This window comes from Bos indicus x Bos taurus, chromosome 23 (genome assembly GCF_003369695.1).
Source record: "Bos indicus x Bos taurus breed Angus x Brahman F1 hybrid chromosome 23, Bos_hybrid_MaternalHap_v2.0, whole genome shotgun sequence".
In the NCBI taxonomy this organism is placed as follows: Eukaryota; Metazoa; Chordata; class Mammalia; order Artiodactyla; family Bovidae; genus Bos; species Bos indicus x Bos taurus.
In genome coordinates, this window is record NC_040098.1 from 28,513,702 (window position 1) to 28,534,691 (window position 20,990).

Genomic DNA, 20,990 nt, shown 5'->3' on the forward strand with positions numbered 1-20,990 from the left:
TTTACCTCTTTCAGTAAGTTCTGTAATTTGTTCCTAAAATCTTGCATTTCTTTTCTTAGATGTATTCCTAGATATCTTTTTTGTTGCTCTTTTCAAATGCTAATCTTACCCCTTGTTCTCACTGTCGCTCGAGAGTCTGCCGATATTAAGGGGCAGAAAAAAGTGACTTAACCATGTCTCATGATAGTTCTAACTCTCCACGATCAAAACGCCTCCAACTAATTTCTGACTACGGCTGCACCCGTAGCTCCAAATGCAGGAAACCCTGCTCAAGAAGCGCTGAAACTGTCTCAACTCGGCGCGAGGCGGAGCCGGTACGTGCTGACGTCAAGGGCACGCAACACCTTAGCGGCCCTGGGAGGGCGGGGCTGACAGGGGGACCTGCTGCTGGAAGAGCAGCGGCCCGGGCCGGGGCCATGGCGAAGCTGCTGAGCTGCGTCCTAGGCCCCCGGCTCTACAAAATCTACCGGGAAAGGGACTCTGAAAGGGCCCCGTCCAGCGTCCCTGGGACTCCAACTTCAGTCACTAACCCCCACTCCAGCTCCTGGGTGAGTCGATTCTCCCCTGGTTAAAAACATAGTACGACCCAAACCCCTTTGCGGCCTTTGCTCCCCAGAAGCACCCATTATTGGAAATAGGGGGAGACTGCTTGTCCAGCCAGTTTTCCGCAAAGTCTGTGCTCTTTGTGCTTCCTGGGTTAAAGTCACGCCTGTGGACTGACCGCCTGCTTTACTGCTGTTTGCCAGTGCTTTCTCATTCCGACTGCCACTCCTAGCTTTTTCCTTTCGCGACCCCTCACCCTGCGCTTCGTGGTTCATGCCGTTCCCAGTTGACTCCTAAATCCTGGAAGAGACCCCGCTCGGATTCCGGAGCTGGATGATTTTGCCATCAAACTCTCAATTTCCTCCTACCCCTTGCCTCCCCCGGTTCCGTTTATCTCCCCTGGCCTTGAATTTCAAAATGACTTCTGCAACATTTAATATATCCGGTCTCCCCCACCCCACCCCTAGTCTACCTTAGAGACCTCAGGATTATTGTGTTCAAGAAAGCCGGTGAGGTGGTAGGCAGTGCCCCTAAATGCGCTCTTCCTTTTTATCGGTAGTCTCCAATTATGTTCATTGTACTCTACAAACTGCCCACCCCCGGCCACATTCTCTTCCTTAATGAATCTGCTCTTCCGATGCTTTTCTTTCCCTTTTAAAGTTGTCATGGTGTCGTTTCTTCCCTAACCCCGATCCCCATCCTCCCACAATCCATTTGAAACTCGGTTGTGGAAAAGGAGCAAAAGTCGGCCAAAGCTGCTTTCACTTTTGCTTCCAGGTCCAGCCCCCTGTGTTTGTTCTCAGGATCTGGAGTGAGAGATCAGGTTATGAGTCAGGGTGGGGAAGAGGGGAAGCAGAGACATCCAAGGAGAGATGACTTAGGGGGCTAGGACTAGAGTGTTGAACACACATCAGGCCTTCCAAAAGGGATGGTGGAGGCCTTGTCAAGTAGCAGGGTCCTTAATTCAGCCATCTGTTTTGGCAGGATACGTACTATCAGCCCCGTGCCCTCGAGAAACATGCTGACAGCATCCTGGCACTGGTATGTCTGCCCTGGCATCTGGGACTACCGCATCTTTTCAGACCCAGTTGCCCTCTTGAACCTTCTCCTTCCCATCCTGGGAGAAGGCAGTGCCCCTGGGGGTGGGGGATGCTCTGGGCTCTGCAGCGGGCATCTCCAACACACATACACACAGACAGCTCTCCAGCGTGCATACTTGGTACTCCCCTTTGGCCTATGCACAGCTTTCTCTGGGGCAGCCTGAACCGTGGGGAAACCGTGTTTACGTTCGGGACCATCCGCAGGTGCTGAGTCCTGCAGTCCCCAGTGACCTGTCCTCCCTGGCAACTAACCTCTTTGGCTGCAGAGACAGCTGTTCTCTCTGGCAAGGTTCCTTTGGTGACATTTGTGCATCTCTTAGGGACCGGGCCAGGGACTGTCCTGAGCAGGGCTGATTGAAAAGGCTTGATTACCTTGAGTGGAAAGAGACTGGTCTTTACGTGTGATGAAATTATGTCCAGAGGTGATGAGAGGAAGAGAATAGAAGCTGTGCCTAGTTTTCCCAGCCTCTGTTAACGCTCTGACACACTACCTTTCAGCAAATAATTGAGCACCTACTGTGTGCGTGGTGTCATGCACAGAATAGGTACTTGATGTGATATCCCTCAGGTTATTCACTTTGCTCAGAGCCTGGACCTGGTAATGGCAGACCTGTGTGTATGTGTATTGATTGCTTGTTCCTGTCTCTCTGCTGCAGGCTTCAGTCTTCTGGTCCATCTCTTACTACTCCTCTCCCTTCGCCTTCTTCTACTTGTACAGGAAAGGTCAGTGTGACTTCAAAGGTGGTGGGACAGGAAATGGGCAGATCATTGGCAGCTGAGCCGATTCCCCAATGAGGAAAGGGGACCTGTGATGAGGATGGCTTGGCTTCCCTCTTCCATCAGGCATCTTCTTCCTCTGAGGGCCTGCTGTCCCCCAAAGAGGGTGTAGTGGGGAGGTTGGGACTGAACTTGGAAGAGGGGCTGGGGGACAGTGGGGAAAGGTTTTCACATAATCCTTCTCCCCTCCCAGGTTACTTGAGTTTGTCCAAAGTGGTGCCATTTTCTCACTATGCTGGGACACTGCTTCTACTGTTGGCAGGAGTGGCCTGCCTCCGAGGTAGGTGGAGAGGGAGCCTGGTTTGGATCTGTCCATCATTGGGTAAATATTTATTAAATACCTTCTGCAAATACCTTTTGGTGCTAGGCCCTGAGGGGAAGTAATCAGTGGTCAAGACATGATCCTTTCCTTAAAGGGCTTGGGTCATAAGTATGAACAAATACTTAGCAAAAAGGTTTGCTATTATCTAGAAAAGCTGCATATACCCTCCAACAGCTCCATACATATCCATGTATGTTTGTAATAATCCTAAACTGGACTCTATGACCCCACATAGCAGGATGGATAAATACATTAGAAGGTCGAGTCCTACCACAGAACACCAGAGAGCAAGGCACTGAACGAACTGGTTACACTCAGCTACACAGATGAATCTCACAGATGCAACCGGGACCACCAAATAATTTATGCACTATGTTTCCATTTACATAAAGTTCCAAGGGATGCATAAATAAGCGGCACAACACTAAAGAGAAACACAGGCCTGACTGTTTTAAAAGTCAAAAGTCGGGAGAGTGATTACCTGGGAAGGGGGAGAGAACAGGCTGGGGAGGACCCCTGGTGGGAGGCAGCTTTGTTCTCTTTCTTGATCCCAGTGATCAGCCCAGGAATGTTTGTACTTTAAACATGTTTGTACTGAATGTATGCTTTATGTAAATACGTTATTATCTCACAGTTTAAAAAATGAAAAGAGATAAGCCAAACCATTGCCCTCTGGGCAGCTACACCTGATGAAAAGCGGGTAAGGGGGATGCCTAAGAAGGGAGTGGTGGGGTCAGGAGCTGGGTGGCTGCCTTTGGGTCCAGTCTGGGGTGAGGACCTTCTACCTGTTCTGCCTCCTGATTTCCAAAGGGCTGAGCTTCCTCCCCAGAGAGGCCCGCCCTGCCTATCTAAAAGTTGCTCCCATTCCTCAGTTTTGTCTTAATTTTCAAATTTTTTTTTTCCATTAAGGGGAGAAATTAACTACAGAGAAGTCCAAAAAACAAAATATCAGAACTAAAATGCTTGTTTTTTGCGCTTATTGCTTCAAATACCTTTTGTCCATAAAATACAGGATTGGCCAAAAAGTTCATTCAGGTTTTTCTGTAAGAGTGGAAAAGCCTGAACGAATTTTTTTGCCAAACCAGTGCTAAAAGCATTACAGAGTTGGCGTTCCTATTGGAATCTTCCCCAGCCCCAGAAGTAACCATTGTCATCTGGTGTGGGTTTTTCTTTTTCCTGGTTTATATTTGTATACTTTTACAAAATACTGACCTCATTCCATCACATCTAAACTGCTATGAACTGTAAATGCATATCAATTGCAGAGTTTTCAAATACGAAAAAAATAATCTGCATCTCAGAATCTGTGCAAAATGACAAGTATAAACACTAGATAGCATTTGGAGGGGTGCAGTTAACATTTTTAGCACAAATGACATCATTCCCTCCAAATCATTCTTCAGCTCTTTTCATTCTCAGTATTGTATGGGGGGCACTCCCCTTGATGATATATAGCATTCTAGTTCCTTCTGCTTTTATTTTCTTTATAGCCTTTATCCCTCTCTTCATTTTTCTTATTTACTCATTTACTGTCTCTCTCCAGCCCCACCCTGCTCCCAACCAAAATGCCACCTCTCTGAGCACCAGGACCTGCGTGTCTGGTTTCCCGCTGCCTCTCCCCTGTCTGTCCCATGTCTGACACCTGTCGGGTCAGGAGAGGCCGAGAAGTCAGTTGAGACTCCCCAGCAGCGAAGAGAGAGCAGATAGGATCAATGAGGGGCTGAGCAAAGAGAAAAAAGAGCTCAGTGTTGAGAATGGCCTTGGATTCAGGGAGGGAAGGGGAAGGGAGGCAGGGGAGAAATTGAAAGGAGGCAAAGATGGCCCCAGGAGACAGGAGAAAGGAATTTGGACAGACAGGAAGAGTGCTGAGAGGCACAGTTAAAAGAGAATGAAGACAGAGGAAGGGAACTTGGATGTAATGAGGAAGTAATCATGGGATAAGAACTGTGAAGCCAGATGCACGGAGTTAGAATTTGCAGGAAGGAGACAGAAAGGTAGCACTGGAGAAGGGTAGAGGGACAAGGAGAAAAGCCCAGTGGCAGCAAGGGTAAAGCCTGAGGGCAAGTGACAAGTGTTTTAAGACTGGGAAGAATGAACTTCCTGAAGGGTGGAAGGTCCATAGTCTAGGAAGAAACCAACTGGAGAAGTTAGGGAGGGGAAGAATGCCAATGGCTGGAATGTGGAGGAAGGGAGTCGTCTCAGGTCACCCGTTTCCCCAGATCCAGGGCCCTCTGTTCTTCTCTCGTTTCTCTTTGCCCATCTCTGATTCTCTTCCTGAAACCCTCCCATCTTGCTTCCCAGTTTTCCTGATATGGTTTCCTATCCTCTCTCCACCAGGCATTGGCCGCTGGACCAACCCCCAGTACCGGCAGTTCATCACCATTTTAGAGGCAACACATAGGAACCACTCCGCAGAAAACAAGGTGAGAGGCTCCGCCGTCTCCCCAGTCACCGGCCAGCTTCGCCCAAGCAGGCAGATGGGTCTCCCCAGCCACCATGCTGGGCGTTTGCTTGCACGTGGCTGGACCCCTTCTCCCCTCCACAAGTAAACTGTCCGCCGGAGGAAATTTCCCTCCCCACTTCTGATGGAATATTCTACTAGCGCAATCCTCTACCCTCCATCTGCAGAATTGTCTAGACGTGGAAACATTCCACAGCATTTCCTAGAAGGGGCTTTCCTCTCTATCACAACAGCTTGTTCTCCCAAATGTTTGTTTATTTTTTGTGTGCATTGAACACTGTACTAGTTTTTGTTCAGGGATGGGACAAGACAGACAGGTATGTCCATCCTTGTGCTCAAGAGCACACCATGGAGCTGGGAGCGAGAAAGGCTAGGGCAGAGTGTCCTTGGAGTTGCGCCAGCCCAGCCAGTGCTGGCATGTAATTATCTTTGAGAAGGGGCTTCAGGGCCCTATAAAGCTCTTTCCTGTTACAAAGAGGTCTCTGGGTCAAACAGCTCTGACCACCATTGTCAGATTACTGGTTGCTCCACACCACCACTTACGGAGCTTTGTAAGGATGCTCCACCACACATTATGCATACACCCCTTCTAATCCTCACAACCATAGCGTGAGGTGGCATTATTACCCTTCTTTATATGTCTGAGAGACAAAGAGAGGTTACAAGACCCAGGCAGAGTCACCGAGCAAGGAAGTGACTCAGGCTGTGTTTGGGTCCAGGCCTGAACAGAGCTCGCCTGAAATTTGCTTCCCTGCATTTTGTTTTGTTTCACCATTTACATTTTTGTAGAATGTTGCTATTGCTCTCTCTCAGTCCAGTTATTTTTGAAAATGTCAAAAAAAAAAACAGTCTGTGACAGAAAATAAAAAAACTATTCTCAAAATAGAGTGCTGGGAGCTCTGGGGGCGGGGGAGGGAATACAGCAGAGTGGAAGGAATACAGCGCAGCTCCCGCTGCCCTCAAAAAGCACGTGGACTGATTGGTGGAGGGAATGGAGGCACAGAGGGTCTGGGTGACCCGTGGCTGCAGGAACTGAGAGAAGGGAGGTGGCCAGGAAGATGGAAGATGGAAGTCAGAGAGAGCTTGGTTCAGATGGTGGCCCGCGTGCAGAGGGGCTCCTGTGTGTACGACTTCCCTCTTTCCCCCTCATGCAGTCTTGGGACAGATGTTTCAGTCCTTCAAGTCAGCATCGTGTGAAGGACCCAGGTGGGGAAGGGAGCAATGACCAATGAACAGGCCCCCCCTGCCTTCTCCCTCAGAAGCACCAGCCCCTCCAGCCACTCCTGCTGGGGGTGAGTCAGCCTTAGATTTTAGAAAAGTGAAGAGTCTTTGGCTGCTCTTCTGGAGGAGGGCAGACAGGCCAGTCTTGATACCTTAATAGGGCATCCTCTCTTTCCTGATTTTGCTGGTCCTGGCAGAACTTTCCATCTGCCAACCAGAGGGTGCTGACCTCTGCATGTCCCCCCCATGATGTTTGGGGGCCAGTCCTCTGGGTGGTGGGAGTGTCCAGGGCGGGTAGGTGGGCCTCCCCCCTCCAACTCCCGTTATCATCCCGCATATCTCTCTGCCCACCACAGAGGCAGCTTGCCAACTACAACTTCGACTTCAGGAGCTGGCCAGTCGACTTCCACTGGGAAGAACCCAGCAGCCGGTGAGGCCCCAGTTCTTTCGCTGCCTCCCTGTTCTGACCTGTCCCCCACCTCCAGCCCCTCCTAGGGTCCAGTGCTTGCCTTCCAGTGCCATCTCCTCACTCCTAGACCCCAGCATCCTACGGACCTCAGACGTCCAGCTTGCTGCTCCTCACCCCATGCTCCCCTGCATCTTTCCGTTCCTCAGGAAGGAGTCCCGGGGGGGCCCTTCCCGCCGGGGTGTGGCCCTGCTCCGCCCAGAGCCCCTGCACCGGGGGACGGCTGACACCTTCCTTAACCGAGTCAAGAAGCTGCCTTGTCAGATCACCAGGTAGGAAGACAGGGAGGAGGCGAGCTGAGGTGGAGGGAACATGGGGTGCAGCTCCAGGACAGGGTGCTCCACTGGAGGATGACTGTCATTTATTAGGCCTGGTGCCATGGCTATCGCATTGTGTGTGTGTGAAAAACAAGAGGTTCAGAGAGCTCCACAGCCTCCCAGGTGGTACCTGAAGAGCTGGGATATTAACAAAGTTGTGTCTGACACAACAGCTCTTCAGCGAGACTGAGGGGGAAGGATGAGGTTGTGGGTGGGGAGGGGACGCACGGCCTTGGCTGCTGCAGGGTCTTTTGGCGGCTGCGGCCCTAGCCTGGTCCTGCTGCTCCTTGGTTTTTCCACTGTGAGGCAGTTCCAGCCTCTACATCTTTGAACAGCCTGCCTCATAGAGTTGGTGATTTAACATACTCTGAAGGGCTTCCTCCTTGCCTGGATGCCCGAGAGCACGAGGTAAAGCCCAAGTAACCACAGTGACCACCTGGATCTTCCAGTGGCCAGGCCACTGTGGGAGTTTTCTGTTGCTGGGGGCTAGGAGGCAGGTTGGAAGATACCAAGGAAGGGGGTGGACTCGGTGGTGGGTTTTGGACTGCGTGCTGATTGATCAGAGGGAAGAGCCAAGTTTGAGATGTTGAGGGGGTCTGCTGGACAAGTTTGTAGAGTTTTCTGGGGACAGACCCTCCTTTGGGATTGACTGGACATGGTTAACTATCTTTTTAAGGAGTGGCACCTGCCACATCTGATGTGTCTAAATTAGTGCATTTGTTCAAGAAATATTTATTAAGCCCAGAGTACCCTATGCTAGGCTCTTGGCACCTACTACATGGTAGATAACCAGGCGTATCGTAATAAACAGTATTATTTACTTGGGGACTTTTAATAAATACATTAACAGAATCATAATTGTTAATTACTTTGCTTTTACTTGTTGTATATACAAAGTGTTATCTCATAAAACTTTGAAGATTAATATATGCATATGTGTGTCCTAGACCACGATATAAATTATCTTTAAAAGGTTGCAGTAAAAATAGTTAGAGAAGGGAGTTCTCTGCCAGTCCAGTGGTTAGGACTCCACACTTTCTCTGCTGAGGACATGGGTTCAGTCTCTGGTCAGGGAAGGAAGATCCCGCAAAACACATGGCACAGCCAAAAACCAAAAACCAAACAAAAGATGTTTGAAAAATTGGTACGTATATTGGTTCATTAAGTCCTAGAAAAGGAAAAACGAAACTGTGAGGGTCAGAGGTGAAGCAGACCACAGTCTGAGTGCTAGGGCTGGGATGGTCCCTGGACTCCCCTGTTTGAGGTTCATTAACCCCGTGTTCCCCACAGCTACCTGGTAGCACACACCCTGGGGCGCCGGATGCTGTATCCGGGCTCTGTGTACCTGCTCCAGAAGGCCCTCATGCCTGTGCTGCTGCAGGGCCAGGCCCGACTGGTGGAAGAGGTAAGGCCCCCTTACCCATCAACCACCCACCCCCACAGCCTTTCTCCCCCCACCCATGAATGTGGCCTCCTGCCCTTCCAACTTGGCCAATGCATCCTCTCTGCTCAGTGTCATGGGCGCCGGGCAAAGCTGCTGGCCTGCGATGGCAATGAAATTGACACCATGTTTGTGGACCGACGAGGGACAGCTGAGCCCCAGGGACAGAAGCTGGTGAGTGGGCACAGGGAGCCCAAAGGTAGAGTGTGGGGAGGGCAGTGGAAGTGCTGGGGTCTGCTGCAGCCCTGAGGAAGCCCAGTGGGGATCATCCCAGCTCCCACCTCCTCCCTACCAACCTCTTGGTGTAGGAAATCCCTGTAAGAGAGAAATGGATGAAGGAGTTGACATGCAGGGACCAAAAAGACATCATCATAATAGTTGCCTCTGGATGCTTACCACATGCAGGGCCCCCAGAGGCTGCCCTCCCTGCCAGTAGGGGGATTTTCAGTCCCAACTGGGCTTCTTCCTGCTCCCTTTCTAGGTGATCTGCTGTGAGGGGAACGCAGGCTTCTATGAGGTGGGCTGCGTCTCTACACCTCTGGAAGGTAGGCCCATGGCTCAGCCCTCTTATCTCCACCCCTTGGGATGGAATGTCCCCACCTCCCCACATGGATAGGACCTCCCAGGGCCTAACCACCTTCTCGAGTGAGGTTTGAGACCCTTGCCTTCGGGAAAAGCCTATTACCCATTTGCTTTGCTAACCTTACATCCCTCCCCTTGGGCTGTGTCCCTTACCCTATTACGCTCTTGGTTCTGTTCCCATGCCTCAATAGTCACATCTCTGTCCCTTCTGCTGCATCAGAACCTTTTTGTCATCTTCCCATTCTGGGAAGGCTTGGAGTTATTTGCTTCTGTGTTGGGTGTTAAGAGTTCCAGTGTCCTTCTGCTCCTTCCCCCAGAGCTAGGAGCAGAGAGTGGCCAGAGGTCATAGGCCATGAGGTCCCAGCCCTTTCTCCCTCTGTGTTACAGCTGGATATTCAGTCCTGGGCTGGAATCATCCAGGCTTTGCTGGAAGCACGGTGAGGCCTTCTTTAAATTCTTTTTCCTGAATTATAGCCTGTCTCCCTGTGGTCAGTCACTGGAGTCAGGGAAAGGGGTCTATATTTCTGTAGGACCTCCCACTCACCTGTGACCTGGGTGCCAAGGGTGGGGAGCTGCAAGCCTCCTCCTCTTACACTGGGGGTTTGGCAGGAGGGGAGATAGTGGATCTTGTTATAAATGACTGGTTTCTAGAGAGAACAGCCCCTCTCTTGTCCCTATTATTTATTTATTTTTAATGCCACTGACAGGAGTCTATTCCATTAAGTAAGATGATAGCTCTCTGAATTGTCTGTTCAGAGCTGCAGTTCCATCTTCACTGTCTATTGCAGTGTAGCTGCAGGAAGGGTCCATGCTGGGAGGGGGGTGGTGGGCAGGTGGTCTTTTGTGCTGACCCTTTGCCCTTCTTCCTGCAGGGGGTGCCATTCCCACAGAATGAGGCCAACGCCATGGATGTGGTGGTCCAGTTTGCCATCCACCGCCTGGGCTTTCAGCCCGAGGATATCATCCTCTATGCCTGGTCCATCGGTGGCTTCACTGGTACCCACCTCCTTCCTACCCTGCTACTGTAGGCACACTCAGGCCATCTCTCTGTCTCCCCGGGAGTGGGGTGGAGGAGAAAATAGGTGGGCTCTCTGAGTGGGTCTGGAAGAAGCTATCATATTTGAGTACACTTCACATTTCCTTCACCCTTGTGCCCTATAATTAAAAGTAGAACCTGGGGAGATCAAGGAGTAAATGTTGCCTCTGGTATTGTCTTCAGTGCGCTTCATTGTTCTCTTTGGACAGTGCCCTGGCCAAGTGAAGCGAGGGGTTAGGGCGAGACCTGGGGCTAACTTAGTAGGCAGGATGGGGTGGGCCTGTAGGGTCAGGGGGATGAGGGTAGGGGTGGGGGTGGGCAGGAGCCCCTTGGTCCTCACCCTTTCTTTCCTTTCCTGGTACCAGCTACGTGGGCCGCCATGTCCTACCCGGACATTAGTGCCGTGATCCTGGATGCCTCCTTTGATGACCTGGTGCCCTTGGCATTGAAAGTCATGCCAGACAGCTGGAGTAAGTGCAGCATCCAGGTCTGCCCTTGAGGGAAGAGGTGGGCTGGACCCGGGAGACGTTCTCACTGGAGATGGTTCCCTTCTGTGTGGGTGGGGAGTAGACCACCACATTGTTGAGGAGCAGGGGGACTCCCCTGTCTGGGAACCTCCGTTTTCTCTTCTCCATGGACAGTGGGGACCTTTGTGTTGGGCAGGGGCTTGTGTCTGCTGTCCTTTCACGTTTATCTCACGTTAGGGGGCCTGGTGACCAGGACTGTGAGGCAGCATCTCAATCTAAACAATGCAGAGCAGCTGTGCAGGTGAGGGCTGGCCAGTGTCTAGCATCCGACACCCTTCCCCCACCTCATCCCCTGTAGAGATGCTGCTGGATGTTCAAATGCTGAAATTAGCACCAAAGTACAAGCATAAGCCACTGCCCCCATGTCCCGTGAGGGACCCTCCCACCACCCCGAATCCCTCCCAGCTTCCCTGGAACCCTGGACCTTCTCATGATCTGGCAGCTAGTCGGTTCATGCCTGGCACAGCAGGGATCTCCCAGCAAAGCCTGAAAAAAAGTACAGCTAGTGCTGGGGTGAGGCAGTCAGTTTCACCTGTCCCTGCTCTGAGGTCTCCCTCCCCACTGTGCTGTCCTCTGAAGGTACCAGGGCCCTGTGCTGCTGATCCGCAGAACCAGAGATGAGATCATCACCACCACGTGAGTGCCTGGGAACTTCTGCCCTCCCGGATCCCAGAGACAGCCAGGAAGTTGCCCCCCACCCCAAAGAATGCCCGCCAGAAACCCAGGTATCCAGACCCTTCCTCCCCAACCTCCAGTCCCTCCAGTGTCCATTCTTCTCCCCCCAGGGTTCCTGAGGACATCATGTCGAACCGAGGCAATGACCTCCTGCTGAAATTCCTGCAGCATCGGTGAGAACCAGGGTGTGTGCGCGCGCACATACATGTTTGTACTGACAGTGCAGGGAGGGGGGCAGTTCGGGGATGAGGAATGAAGAGGACTGGGTCCTGACCTTTTGTCCCGGTGCTCCTCCATAGGTATCCCCGGGTGATGGCGGAGGAGGGTCTTCGAGTGGTGAGGCAGTGGCTGGAGGCCTCCTCACAGCTGGAGGAAGGTGAAAGGGGATCTGCTGAGGGCTTTGGTTGGGGGCCTGGCAAGACCAGGATGCTGATGGGCACTCGTCTCTCTCCATGACCAGCCTCGATTTACAGCCGGTGGGAGGTAGAGGAGGACTGGTGCCTGTCCGTCCTCCGCTCCTACCAGGCAGAACATGGGCCTGAATTCCCCTGGAGCGTGGGTAAGGAGTGCTGGGGCAGAAGGGGTTGGGAAGAGCCCGGGAAGGGGGTGAATACCCAGATGGGTGGCCCATGTTTGAGCACCTTCTCTCTGCAGGGGAGGACATGAGTGCAGACGGAAGACGGCAGCTGGCTTTGTTTCTGGTGAGCTAAGGCGTGGGAAGCAGGAAGAGGGTGCCTGGATGGCCAGGGGCACAGGTGGGGCTTGGGGACGGGGGTACCCTGTAAGCATTGGAAGGAGCAGCTTCTTTAAAGTGGGTAGTTGGTTCAGAAGGTGTCTGTGCTCTGCACCCCACCTGTCCCACCTTCTCCCCTCAGGCTCAGAAGCATCTGAATAACTTCGAAGCCACACACTGCACCCCACTCCCAGCCCAGAACTTCCAGATGCCCTGGCACCTCTAGGGACCACACTGGGACTCATTCTGGAGGAATGGATGGACGGAGACATGAGGAAGGACCCTGTTTGTGATTCTCTGTGTTTATTTTGCTGTTTATAGTTTCTGGCAAGCAGGGGGACCACCCCCCCTTCTCACTGTTCTCTTGCACGTTTCCCCTCATCCATCCGGCAGTACCTAACCTTCCCAACACACACCCTGCATTAAATGAATGAATTATTCCTAATAATTAATAAAAGTATTTTTTCTACCGGCTGGCTAATTTTGTGACTTCCCAGCTATCCAGGAAGCCAGGGTTGGGAGTGCGGAAGAGTTGAAGCTCCAAATGACTGGGCTTTGAGAAACCCCACTTCAGGCAGCCAATTTAACCCTTACCATCTCTGCTGTTGCCCCAGGCAATCAGCCCCCAACCTGAGTTGTCCTTGTCCAGTGGGTCCCCCACTCTTGCCTTTCCCTGGCATGCCTAGTACCATCACCACTGTGCAGCCTCCCTGGTACCTACCTAGGTCTTCCTACATACAACCACCCCAGGAGACCACGGTTGCCTCCAATGCTCACAGTTCATGAGCTCTGTTGTTTACAAAGTACTTCCTAGCACCTGACTTAGACCTACGCAGCAATTCTACCGATTTCTAGGTCCAGCCTGCATGGTTCCAGCATCAGTACCTCCAGTTTTTATTGCTTAGTTCTTGCTCTTTCCATGGGGAGTGAGGAATGGCTTGTTCCCCATGTTGAATGCAGCAAACCCTGCATAGCCTCCTCACCATGTCAAGTCTCTCTCTTCACACCCTCTTTGCAATTCAACAAACACAGGCCCTGCCAGGGACTGAGGACAAGGTGCCAAGGACTCAGGTCTTCCCAGAGCCATACTTCACTTTATTGGACAGCTGTTAGAATATTCCTGGTTTGAACCAGGAAACACTATCGGTTCCCTGTAGTGTTAGTCACTCAATCATGTCTGACTCTTTGCCACCCCGTGGACTGTAGCCCACCAGGCTCCTCTGTCCATGGGGTTCTCCAGGCAAGAATACTGGAGGGGGTTGCCATTTCTTCCATTCTATTTCCATTCCTTGGACGTTGTGGAACAGAATGAGTCCCTCTCCCACCCATCATTTGTTGCCTGGCCACCTTCTTCCCTTGGAAACCTCTTTTCCAGATGAAATACTCCTAGGTTTACCACTCTGGGCCCACCATTTTGAACAAGATACTTAAGGTGAGCAACTATATTGTGAGGTTCAGGATACAGTTTAACTTCAGTGTCTCCTCCAACCTCAATGCACAAAGCTCCCCTGCAATTCCAGGGGCAGAGGCTGTCTGCCCCAACCAGCTCAGCGGCTCCTTCAAGGGAAACACACTGAGCCTCCACTGGAAGGAGTGATCTGAGACTTGTCAGGTGACACATTGTCTGCTATTTGGGGTTAGAAGAGACTGACTGCAGCTCCACAATGCTCCACCTTTAGTCAATACTGGAGAGCTGATACTGGCACCCCTCCCCTCTGTCCTGTCCTAGGGAGCAAACAGGGTGGAATGTGAAGGTGTGGGACCAGCTGCATGATTCTGAACCTGGCCTTCCAGATCCATTAGGTCACATTAGTCCCCTGGAAACCAAGTCTTTGTTCAGCCAAGGGAACCTCCTTAAAGGCAAATAGGGGGGCCCCACCTTTCACACCCTAGAGACAAAGTACTCCTTCCTCCTGGTCATGGCCATTAGGGATTCTGTTGACTGGCCTCTACCACCAATGCCCCTCCCCCTTCTTCCTGCACTTTCTATAGATAACAGCGGGTATGCCATGAGGGGCCCTTGGATACCTGAAGTGAGTGGAGAGAGGTGAGGTTCAATATTTGAATTCCTGACCACGCCACTCAAAAAGTCTCAGTCTACCCAGATGACTTCCTGTCTAACAAGGCTTACAGCAGCTGTGTTTTCAGAGCCACGCCCACCCCCCCCCAACCCCAGGGCGGGGTGGGTGTCCCCGTCCACTCTTCACCCTATTTATCAGGGTTCTAGTAGTCTTTCAGGAGAAGACCAGCTGAGATGCAGACACCACTCCTGCTGGGGCTCTGGCTCTTGCTGTAGCCGGCACTAATCGAGGCCTGGACACCCAGGCTGAGTTGCTGAGCAAACTGGGAGAGGGGATGGTGGCTAGGAAAAAGGGGAGCTAGCAAACAGACGGGAAACATGGGAAGAAGGGATGGCCCCTGGGCTGAATCCTTTATTTTACCCTCATTGGCCCAGACTCCACCCTAGCTGCTCCCAGTGTGAGGGGCTGGACTCCCGCTCAGTTGCGTATTTGGGTTGTTGGTTTGCTCCGTGTCCCCGGGAGGGGCATGTGTTTCCTGCAGTGTCACGAATGAGGGCCCCGAGGGTGTAAGGCTCCAGAGAGTGGGGAGCCCAGGTGTCGGGGATAGCCAGGTCTCCATCCAGCCATCCAATCAGCAAGCCTTTCCAGCTCCCTCAGGAACCCAGTCATTCATTTTTTCCTTTCATTTGTATTCGGATTAAAGATGCCCTTACTAGTTTTTTTCTAGACCGCGGTGTCGCGGCCACTCCCCTAACAGAACCTGGCTTTCGCCTGGACCAATCATCTACAGCTCCGCCCTTTGTTCACCCCGACTTATTGTCCCCTAATTGCAGCATTCCGTCCTAAGGCCCGATTTGCTTTGTTTGGTAATTCGGTTGCTTACCCTCAGATATAGCTTGTCCCGGGGGAGGGGCCCTCAGCTTGGATTTCTTCAGCTGCTGCGGTCACCAAGGCGACTATAGCAACGCCCCTTCTCTTCACCCGGGGAAAGCCTCCAAAGGGCCCGTCACCGTGACAACGAACTCTGGAGGTTCTGCGCGCGCAGAAGCCGCGCCCAGTCTCATGGACGGGGAGGAGCAAAACGAAACAAGGGCAGGCTCAATGCGCCTAAGGCCACGCCCCCTGGAGAAGGCCCCTTCCAGACCTTCTGCGTCCAGGGTCTCTTAACTTCACCGCAAGTCTTCCTGGACCTCTCAGGGCGACCCCTTCAGGGAGCCCAACCTCAGCCCCTCTAATGCCTTCTCGTTGCGCTTTTATTCACGAGAGGGAGTCAAAGGGTGCTGTACAATCCCTTCTGCCTCCCCTTTGCCCCTTTTGCTTCGAAAACAGTCCCCGCTGTCTGATTCTTTTTGTCACTTATTCAACGTTTATATCGGTGCCAGGTGCTCCTCCCCAGTTCGCCATTACTCTGACTTTTCCCTAAAATAATTCTATTTTTATCGTGCCAAGTCTCTTCAGGTGAACGCAGTGGTGTGTGTTTTTCTCTCGTATTTTTTCTTTCGCGTCCGCCTTTCTTGGTGTGTTTCCATCCTTTCGTCCTAGCTTCCTCATCAGCAGCCCCAAGACCGGATGATTCTTGAATAATCAGCAGGGAATCCTCGGGCTGGGCCCGGCCCCAAACCTTCAGACCGGAAGCTGGTGCAGGTGGAGCGTTCTTGGAAGCCGAGGACTTTCCGTAGCCCACCCGACCCTTAAAGCTAAAAACCTGAGTCTTTCACACAGACTGATCTGGCCAGATTTCGACGGAGCAGGCGAGGTGGGCCCAGGAGGCCCCCCGGCGGAGGGAGCGTATGGGGCGCCTGGCGCAGCATCCGGGTATGGGAGGGATGTTGGCACCAAAGTGCCACCTTCCGGGGAAGCCGCATAGTACTTTAGGTGATCCGCCAGGGCAAGCTTCCCTGGTGGCTCAGTCGGTAAAGAATTCACCTGCAGTGCGCGAGACCTGGGTTCAATCCCTGGGTTCGGAAGATCCCCTGGAGGAGGGCATGGCAACCCACTTCAATATTCTTGCTTGGAGAATCCCCATAGACAGAGGAGCCTGGAGGGCTACAGTCCATGGAGTCGCCAAGAGTCGGACACGACTGAGCGACTAAGTATACACACACACACCCCTGAGCGACTAAGTACACACACACACACACACACACACACACACACACACACACACACACACACACACACACACACCAGGGCAGGATGCCTGGGTCCCCACGAAGCGACACACACACACACACCAGGGCAGGATGCCTGGGTCCCCACGAAGCGCGCGACTCGACCTTCTCAGGTTTCTCTCCAGCCGCCTGGCCAAGAGCTGAGCTTGGGCTGGGGGCCGCCCTCGCGTCTTCCCAAAAGCCCTGAGGTGCAGCCAGGCACGGAGAGCGAGCTCACAGCGCCAGAGCCGGTGGGCACCGGAGATCAGACCCACTGACCTGCGGTTGAGCTGAGGCGGGACCGGAAAAGCAGGGGGGTGGGGGTGTATGGAACGGCTCTGGTTTTCTGGCACCCCTACTGGACTGAGTAGGGTCACTCACGACTCAGGTGTCCTCGCTTTTGGATTTCTGACACGTCTTCCCCATCCTGAAAAATAGTATCACAGTCATCCCCTTTTGCAAGTCCCTTCCTCACCTCACAGTCCAAGTCCAAATCTGTCTAGTCTTCCTTCTAATGCTGCTCAGAGTCATTCACTTGTCGGCTTCCCTCTCTTCTGCTAGACCAGGCCGCCATCTTGTGACTGAACTCAGGAATAGCTTCCTAACTGATTTCCCCGCCTCAGAAATCTTTTACAAACAGAAATCTGATCTTGTACTCTTCTGCTGAAATCTCTTTGTCAGTGGTTTGCACTGCCCAAGTTCTCCCAGAAACACTCTTTCCCTTACTCCCTCATTGTTAACTGGTCTCTCATTCTAGATTGTGCTCTGTGAGGGTAGGGACTTTGTGCAGTATTGTATCCCCAATACCTGATGCAGTGATCTAACGAATGTCTGTTGAATTAATATGAAAGAAGGTTCCCCTCTCCTTCCCCCATCTCCCCCATCCTTGTTTCCAAACCAGGATGTTAGGGCCATGGGTGAGGACACTCTGTCTCTTGGCTGTAGATTCTAGCATTGATTTCCACTCCAAAAGGATGTTGCCTCCCCCTTTCCTCTTTGCCCACTTCTCTTCAGCCAATATAAGGCCAAAGTGGAGGCTGGTGGGCAGTCATGTATGTTATGGAAGGCCATGCAGGTAACCAGAATCAAACCCTGTACATAGTCCTCTTAATAGTGCTGGTCACGATGAGCTTGGTGTTTGGTAAGTGTTTCAATGGGGTCAGAAGGGTTTCCTAACCTGCTGGATACAGAAACCCTGATACCAAGTATCTGAATACATGTACCAAGAACATTCAGGTAAAACCAGGCAGGAGGGAAGATGGGATGGGTGGGTGTGGTGGGATAATATCAGACTGATAACAGACTGATATTCACTCTGAGGAAGATTGCTGGTGACTACCCCAAGGCTGTCTCACTCAACGGCAATAACCTAAATGGAGATACTAAGGGGAATCTCTTCGAATCTGAGGGCAATACAGAATGGGGAGGGTTGGGGGAACGTGCCAGATGACAGCCTCAGGATACACAGCGTAGAACAAGGCTAAGTTCAGCCTGATAACTCCACTTGGGTGCAAAGCACCGTCTACACAGAAACCAGATCCAAAGTGTTTGCTCAGCATCTGCTTCATACAAGTGCTCTGCTGGGTCTGAAAGTGGGTTTTGGGGGCTCAGTAACATGTGATCTGGGCCCGGGACCAGAGGAGGAGGGAGATGATTATGGTGTAGTTGGGGAGGGCTTTGGTGGACAACGTTTCATGAGTCTGTTCAGTGAAAGGACAACCAAACAAAGAATGTGGCCCTGGGCTGTTTGAAGTCTCCTGGCTACAGAAAGGAGAGATTCTTCCTGTCCTGTGATGATACGCTCTGAGGTTTTCACACTCTGAACACTACAGATTAAGAAAGCATATTCAAAAGAGAATCTGGGGGTTGGGTGAGGGACAGTGAAACCAAGTCACAGAGGAAGCACTGTCTTAACAGGGCTGCTAAAAGTTGGAATGAACTGCCTTGGCCTAACCTTTAATTTAGAGGCTTGTAGAGTGCTAAGCATGTTAGCCCTTCAAATGCATGTTGAATGAATGAGTTCCTCATTTCAAGAGGTATGAGAGTAGAGAGTGGAGATTTTTTATGAGAACTAAAGCTTCTGATGTTAGATTAAGCCTGATATTTTTCAGGAATTGGTGATTTTATGGTTTTCTGAGTAGGGAGGTAGGAGGGAACAGTGGGGTTGATCAGTCTGGGAATTAAGTGGGTTTGGGGTCAGTGCTTCTCTGTGTTCCAGGTCAGTCTGAGATATATGATCAAGAACCCATTAGACAGAAATATTTCAACGAATACCTAAGCTGCTATCGATGCCTCTTTGAGACCAAGGAGTTGGGATGCCTTCTGGGATCTGACACCTGCCTTGTCCCAAAGGGCAGCAGCTGCATGACTCTGCTCATAAAGAACAGTAAGCTGCCTCTTCCTTTCATCTTGGGTCCAGTCCATTCCCGAACTGAGTCTCTACCAGCCTTCTAAGCGGCACCCCAACTGGTTCCCACAACTCTAAGATACTGTTCTATCACTCCCTCTCTCCTTTCCTTTAGAGCTACTCCACATCGCTACTTCCATTCCTCTTGCCTTCTTGGCTCACCCTCCTTATAACACCCAGCCTCACAGGCCTGGAGTTCCCAGATCCGCTGGCCTTTCCTCAGGCTGCCTTCTCCCCGTCTGTCAGCAGTAGTTCCTGCCAGCACCATTCTTCTGCTACCTCTTCCACTGCTTCTTCTCAGCCTCTTTCACTGAGTCTTGCCTTTTTCTTCTGGAGCCTTAACAGTTCGTGTTCACCAGAGTTTGGTCTTTTGCTGTCTTCCTCTTTACTCTCCCAGAGGAACTTTTTAAAAAACATTTATTTATTTAAGGTGCACCAGGTCTTAGTTGCTTCATGGGATCTTAGTTGCTTAGTGGGATCTTTCGGTTGCAGCATGCGGGATCTAGTTCCCTGACCAGGGATCAAACCTGGGGCCCCTGCATTAGGATCTCAGAGTCTTGGCCATTGGACCACCAGGGAAGTCCCTGTCACTGTGTTTTGAATGGCTCTTTCCCACCAACCTTCCATGGGAAACTTCCAGAGTTCATGGCTGGTGACTCCCTGGCATTCCCTGACCCTGTCCAGTTTCAGGGATCTGCCTTTCTGGGGTCTAGGAAGGGGTAGGGGGTCAGTGATGGTCAGTCTCTGTGGCATGAGGGGATGGGAGGGCTCGGGGCTTTGCCTCGGACCTCCATGTCACTGATTGTTGCTGTCCGTCCCCAGACAGTGGTTTTGAGACCATGGTGAGTGACTGCCGCAGCAAGGAACAGATGAGTGACTGCTCATACACCCGCGCCTCTCCAGTGTTTGGCTTCTGGATATTCTCTCGATGCTGCTTCCAGAATTTCTGCAATAACCCTCAGAAGAGAAGCTTATATGTTCCTTAGAACTTCTGTAGAGACCTCAGGAGTACAATCCTGCCAATTTCCAGCCGCCCTCCTGATTTCCACCTGGGGACAGTTGGGACACTGTCCGGCCTCTCCAGAGCAGCCCTCCCTGCCAGCCTCAGCAACAGTTACTAGACCCCAGCCCTATCTGCCTCTTGATTGATGCCCCTCAACACCCCTCAATTTCCACTCTGTCCTTTCCCACTCTCCCTCTGCAGAATTCTCTGCAGTTTTCCTTCAAGTCCTCAGTCTGACATTGTTCCTCCTGTCTGCTCCCACCTCAAGGATAGCCCTTTGCCCTGCTTCATTTCTTTTCCGACAGTCCTCTCACCCCAGGTCCCCAGCTGTTTCTCCAAAATAAATAGATGCACAAACTGTTTGGTTTGCCTCTCTCTCTTCTGGTGGATATGGAGGTTGAGGAATGTGGTACTACTGGACTGTTCCATCATGGGGGCAGGTAATGGGCTCCCCGACATTCGGAGCTCGGCTCCTGCTTTGCCCTGCTGTCTGACTCAGCTCTCAGGTCAAGAGAACTGGAAGCCCTCCTGTGGCTAAAACCGGAAGGGTAGTGGATGTCCTCAGAAATGCTGTCAGATCCAGAGCTGGGTGTAGGCTGGCCAAGGAGGTCCCTGGGGGTATGCTGGTGGGAGTGGAGCTATGAAAGAACCAGTCCCAGGGAGGAGAGGGTAGGGAAGGAGTTCTGTGGAGAGAACAGAACAGAACTCCTAGACAGGCCTAGTGTCCTAATCCCAGGCTAATTTCGTTTTTCAAGGATCATGGTAACTCACCTTGATTTCGGGCCTTGGGCTTCTCAGCTTCTAAGGCTGCCTTCCAGTTTGACTTGCTAGAGCTATACAGACCTGGGCCTTTGACTTATACTGAAGTCAGAGGTCATGGGGGATAACATGCAGGCAAGAGAGGAACATAGTGGCTTGTACCTCTTTACCTCCAACTGCTTCCTGATCTAGAAACAAACATTGGTTTCTCCCACCAGCGCACAGGCCACAGAAATCCAAGTGCAAAATGTTGTATAGGTAAGAGTATATCCTGTGTGATGTCACTTTTACCAAGAACACAATGAAATTCAGGACAGTGGCTACTCCTGACAGGGACAGGGGAGGGTCCAAGAGGGGGCCCGAAGGCAGCTTTAGGTGCTGATAAAGGCCTTTATGCTAACTTGGCGAGTGGTATAACACAGGTGTTTAAGTTTACAAAAACCCATCTA

At 51.7% G+C, this 20,990-nt stretch overlaps 2 protein-coding genes across 2 annotated transcripts; both read left to right on the forward strand.

The window, feature by feature from the left end:
- Positions 1-351: 351 nt before the first annotated feature.
- On the forward strand, positions 352-12,671 carry ABHD16A (abhydrolase domain containing 16A). Its single transcript, XM_027524896.1, has 20 exons — positions 352-548; positions 1,528-1,584; positions 2,300-2,366; positions 2,614-2,700; positions 5,080-5,165; positions 6,781-6,854; positions 7,040-7,162; positions 8,498-8,612; positions 8,721-8,822; positions 9,130-9,193; positions 9,618-9,667; positions 10,103-10,226; positions 10,632-10,736; positions 10,971-11,034; positions 11,373-11,429; positions 11,579-11,641; positions 11,768-11,844; positions 11,929-12,027; positions 12,123-12,169; positions 12,344-12,671. Exons 1-20 carry the CDS (start codon positions 417-419, stop codon positions 12,425-12,427), a joined length of 1,677 nt encoding a protein of 558 aa, XP_027380697.1. The 5' UTR covers positions 352-416; the 3' UTR covers positions 12,428-12,671.
- A 4,751-nt stretch (positions 12,672-17,422) lies between these two features.
- Positions 17,423-20,202, forward strand: LY6G5C (lymphocyte antigen 6 family member G5C). Its single transcript, XM_027524480.1, has 3 exons — positions 17,423-17,513; positions 18,591-18,758; positions 19,602-20,202. The coding sequence occupies exons 1-3, from the start codon at positions 17,423-17,425 to the stop codon at positions 19,763-19,765; spliced, it is 423 nt and encodes a 140-aa protein (XP_027380281.1). The 3' UTR covers positions 19,766-20,202.
- The last annotated feature ends 788 nt before the right edge of the window (positions 20,203-20,990 follow it).

Excerpts from the sequence above, each read along its gene's own strand:
- ABHD16A (XM_027524896.1), top strand. The coding sequence starts at position 417 with ATGGCGAAGCTGCTGAGCTGCGTCCTAGGCCCCCGGCTCTACAAAATC. Across the intron at positions 6,855-7,039 it reads TGGGAAGAACCCAGCAGCCG|GAAGGAGTCCCGGGGGGGCC; the intron begins GTGAGGCCCCAG and ends TCCGTTCCTCAG. Across the intron at positions 11,430-11,578 it reads GATGAGATCATCACCACCAC|GGTTCCTGAGGACATCATGT; the intron begins GTGAGTGCCTGG and ends TTCTCCCCCCAG.
- LY6G5C (XM_027524480.1), top strand. The coding sequence starts at position 17,423 with ATGTATGTTATGGAAGGCCATGCAGGTAACCAGAATCAAACCCTGTAC. Across the intron at positions 17,514-18,590 it reads CACGATGAGCTTGGTGTTTG|GTCAGTCTGAGATATATGAT; the intron begins GTAAGTGTTTCA and ends TCTGTGTTCCAG. Across the intron at positions 18,759-19,601 it reads GACTCTGCTCATAAAGAACA|ACAGTGGTTTTGAGACCATG; the intron begins GTAAGCTGCCTC and ends GTCCGTCCCCAG.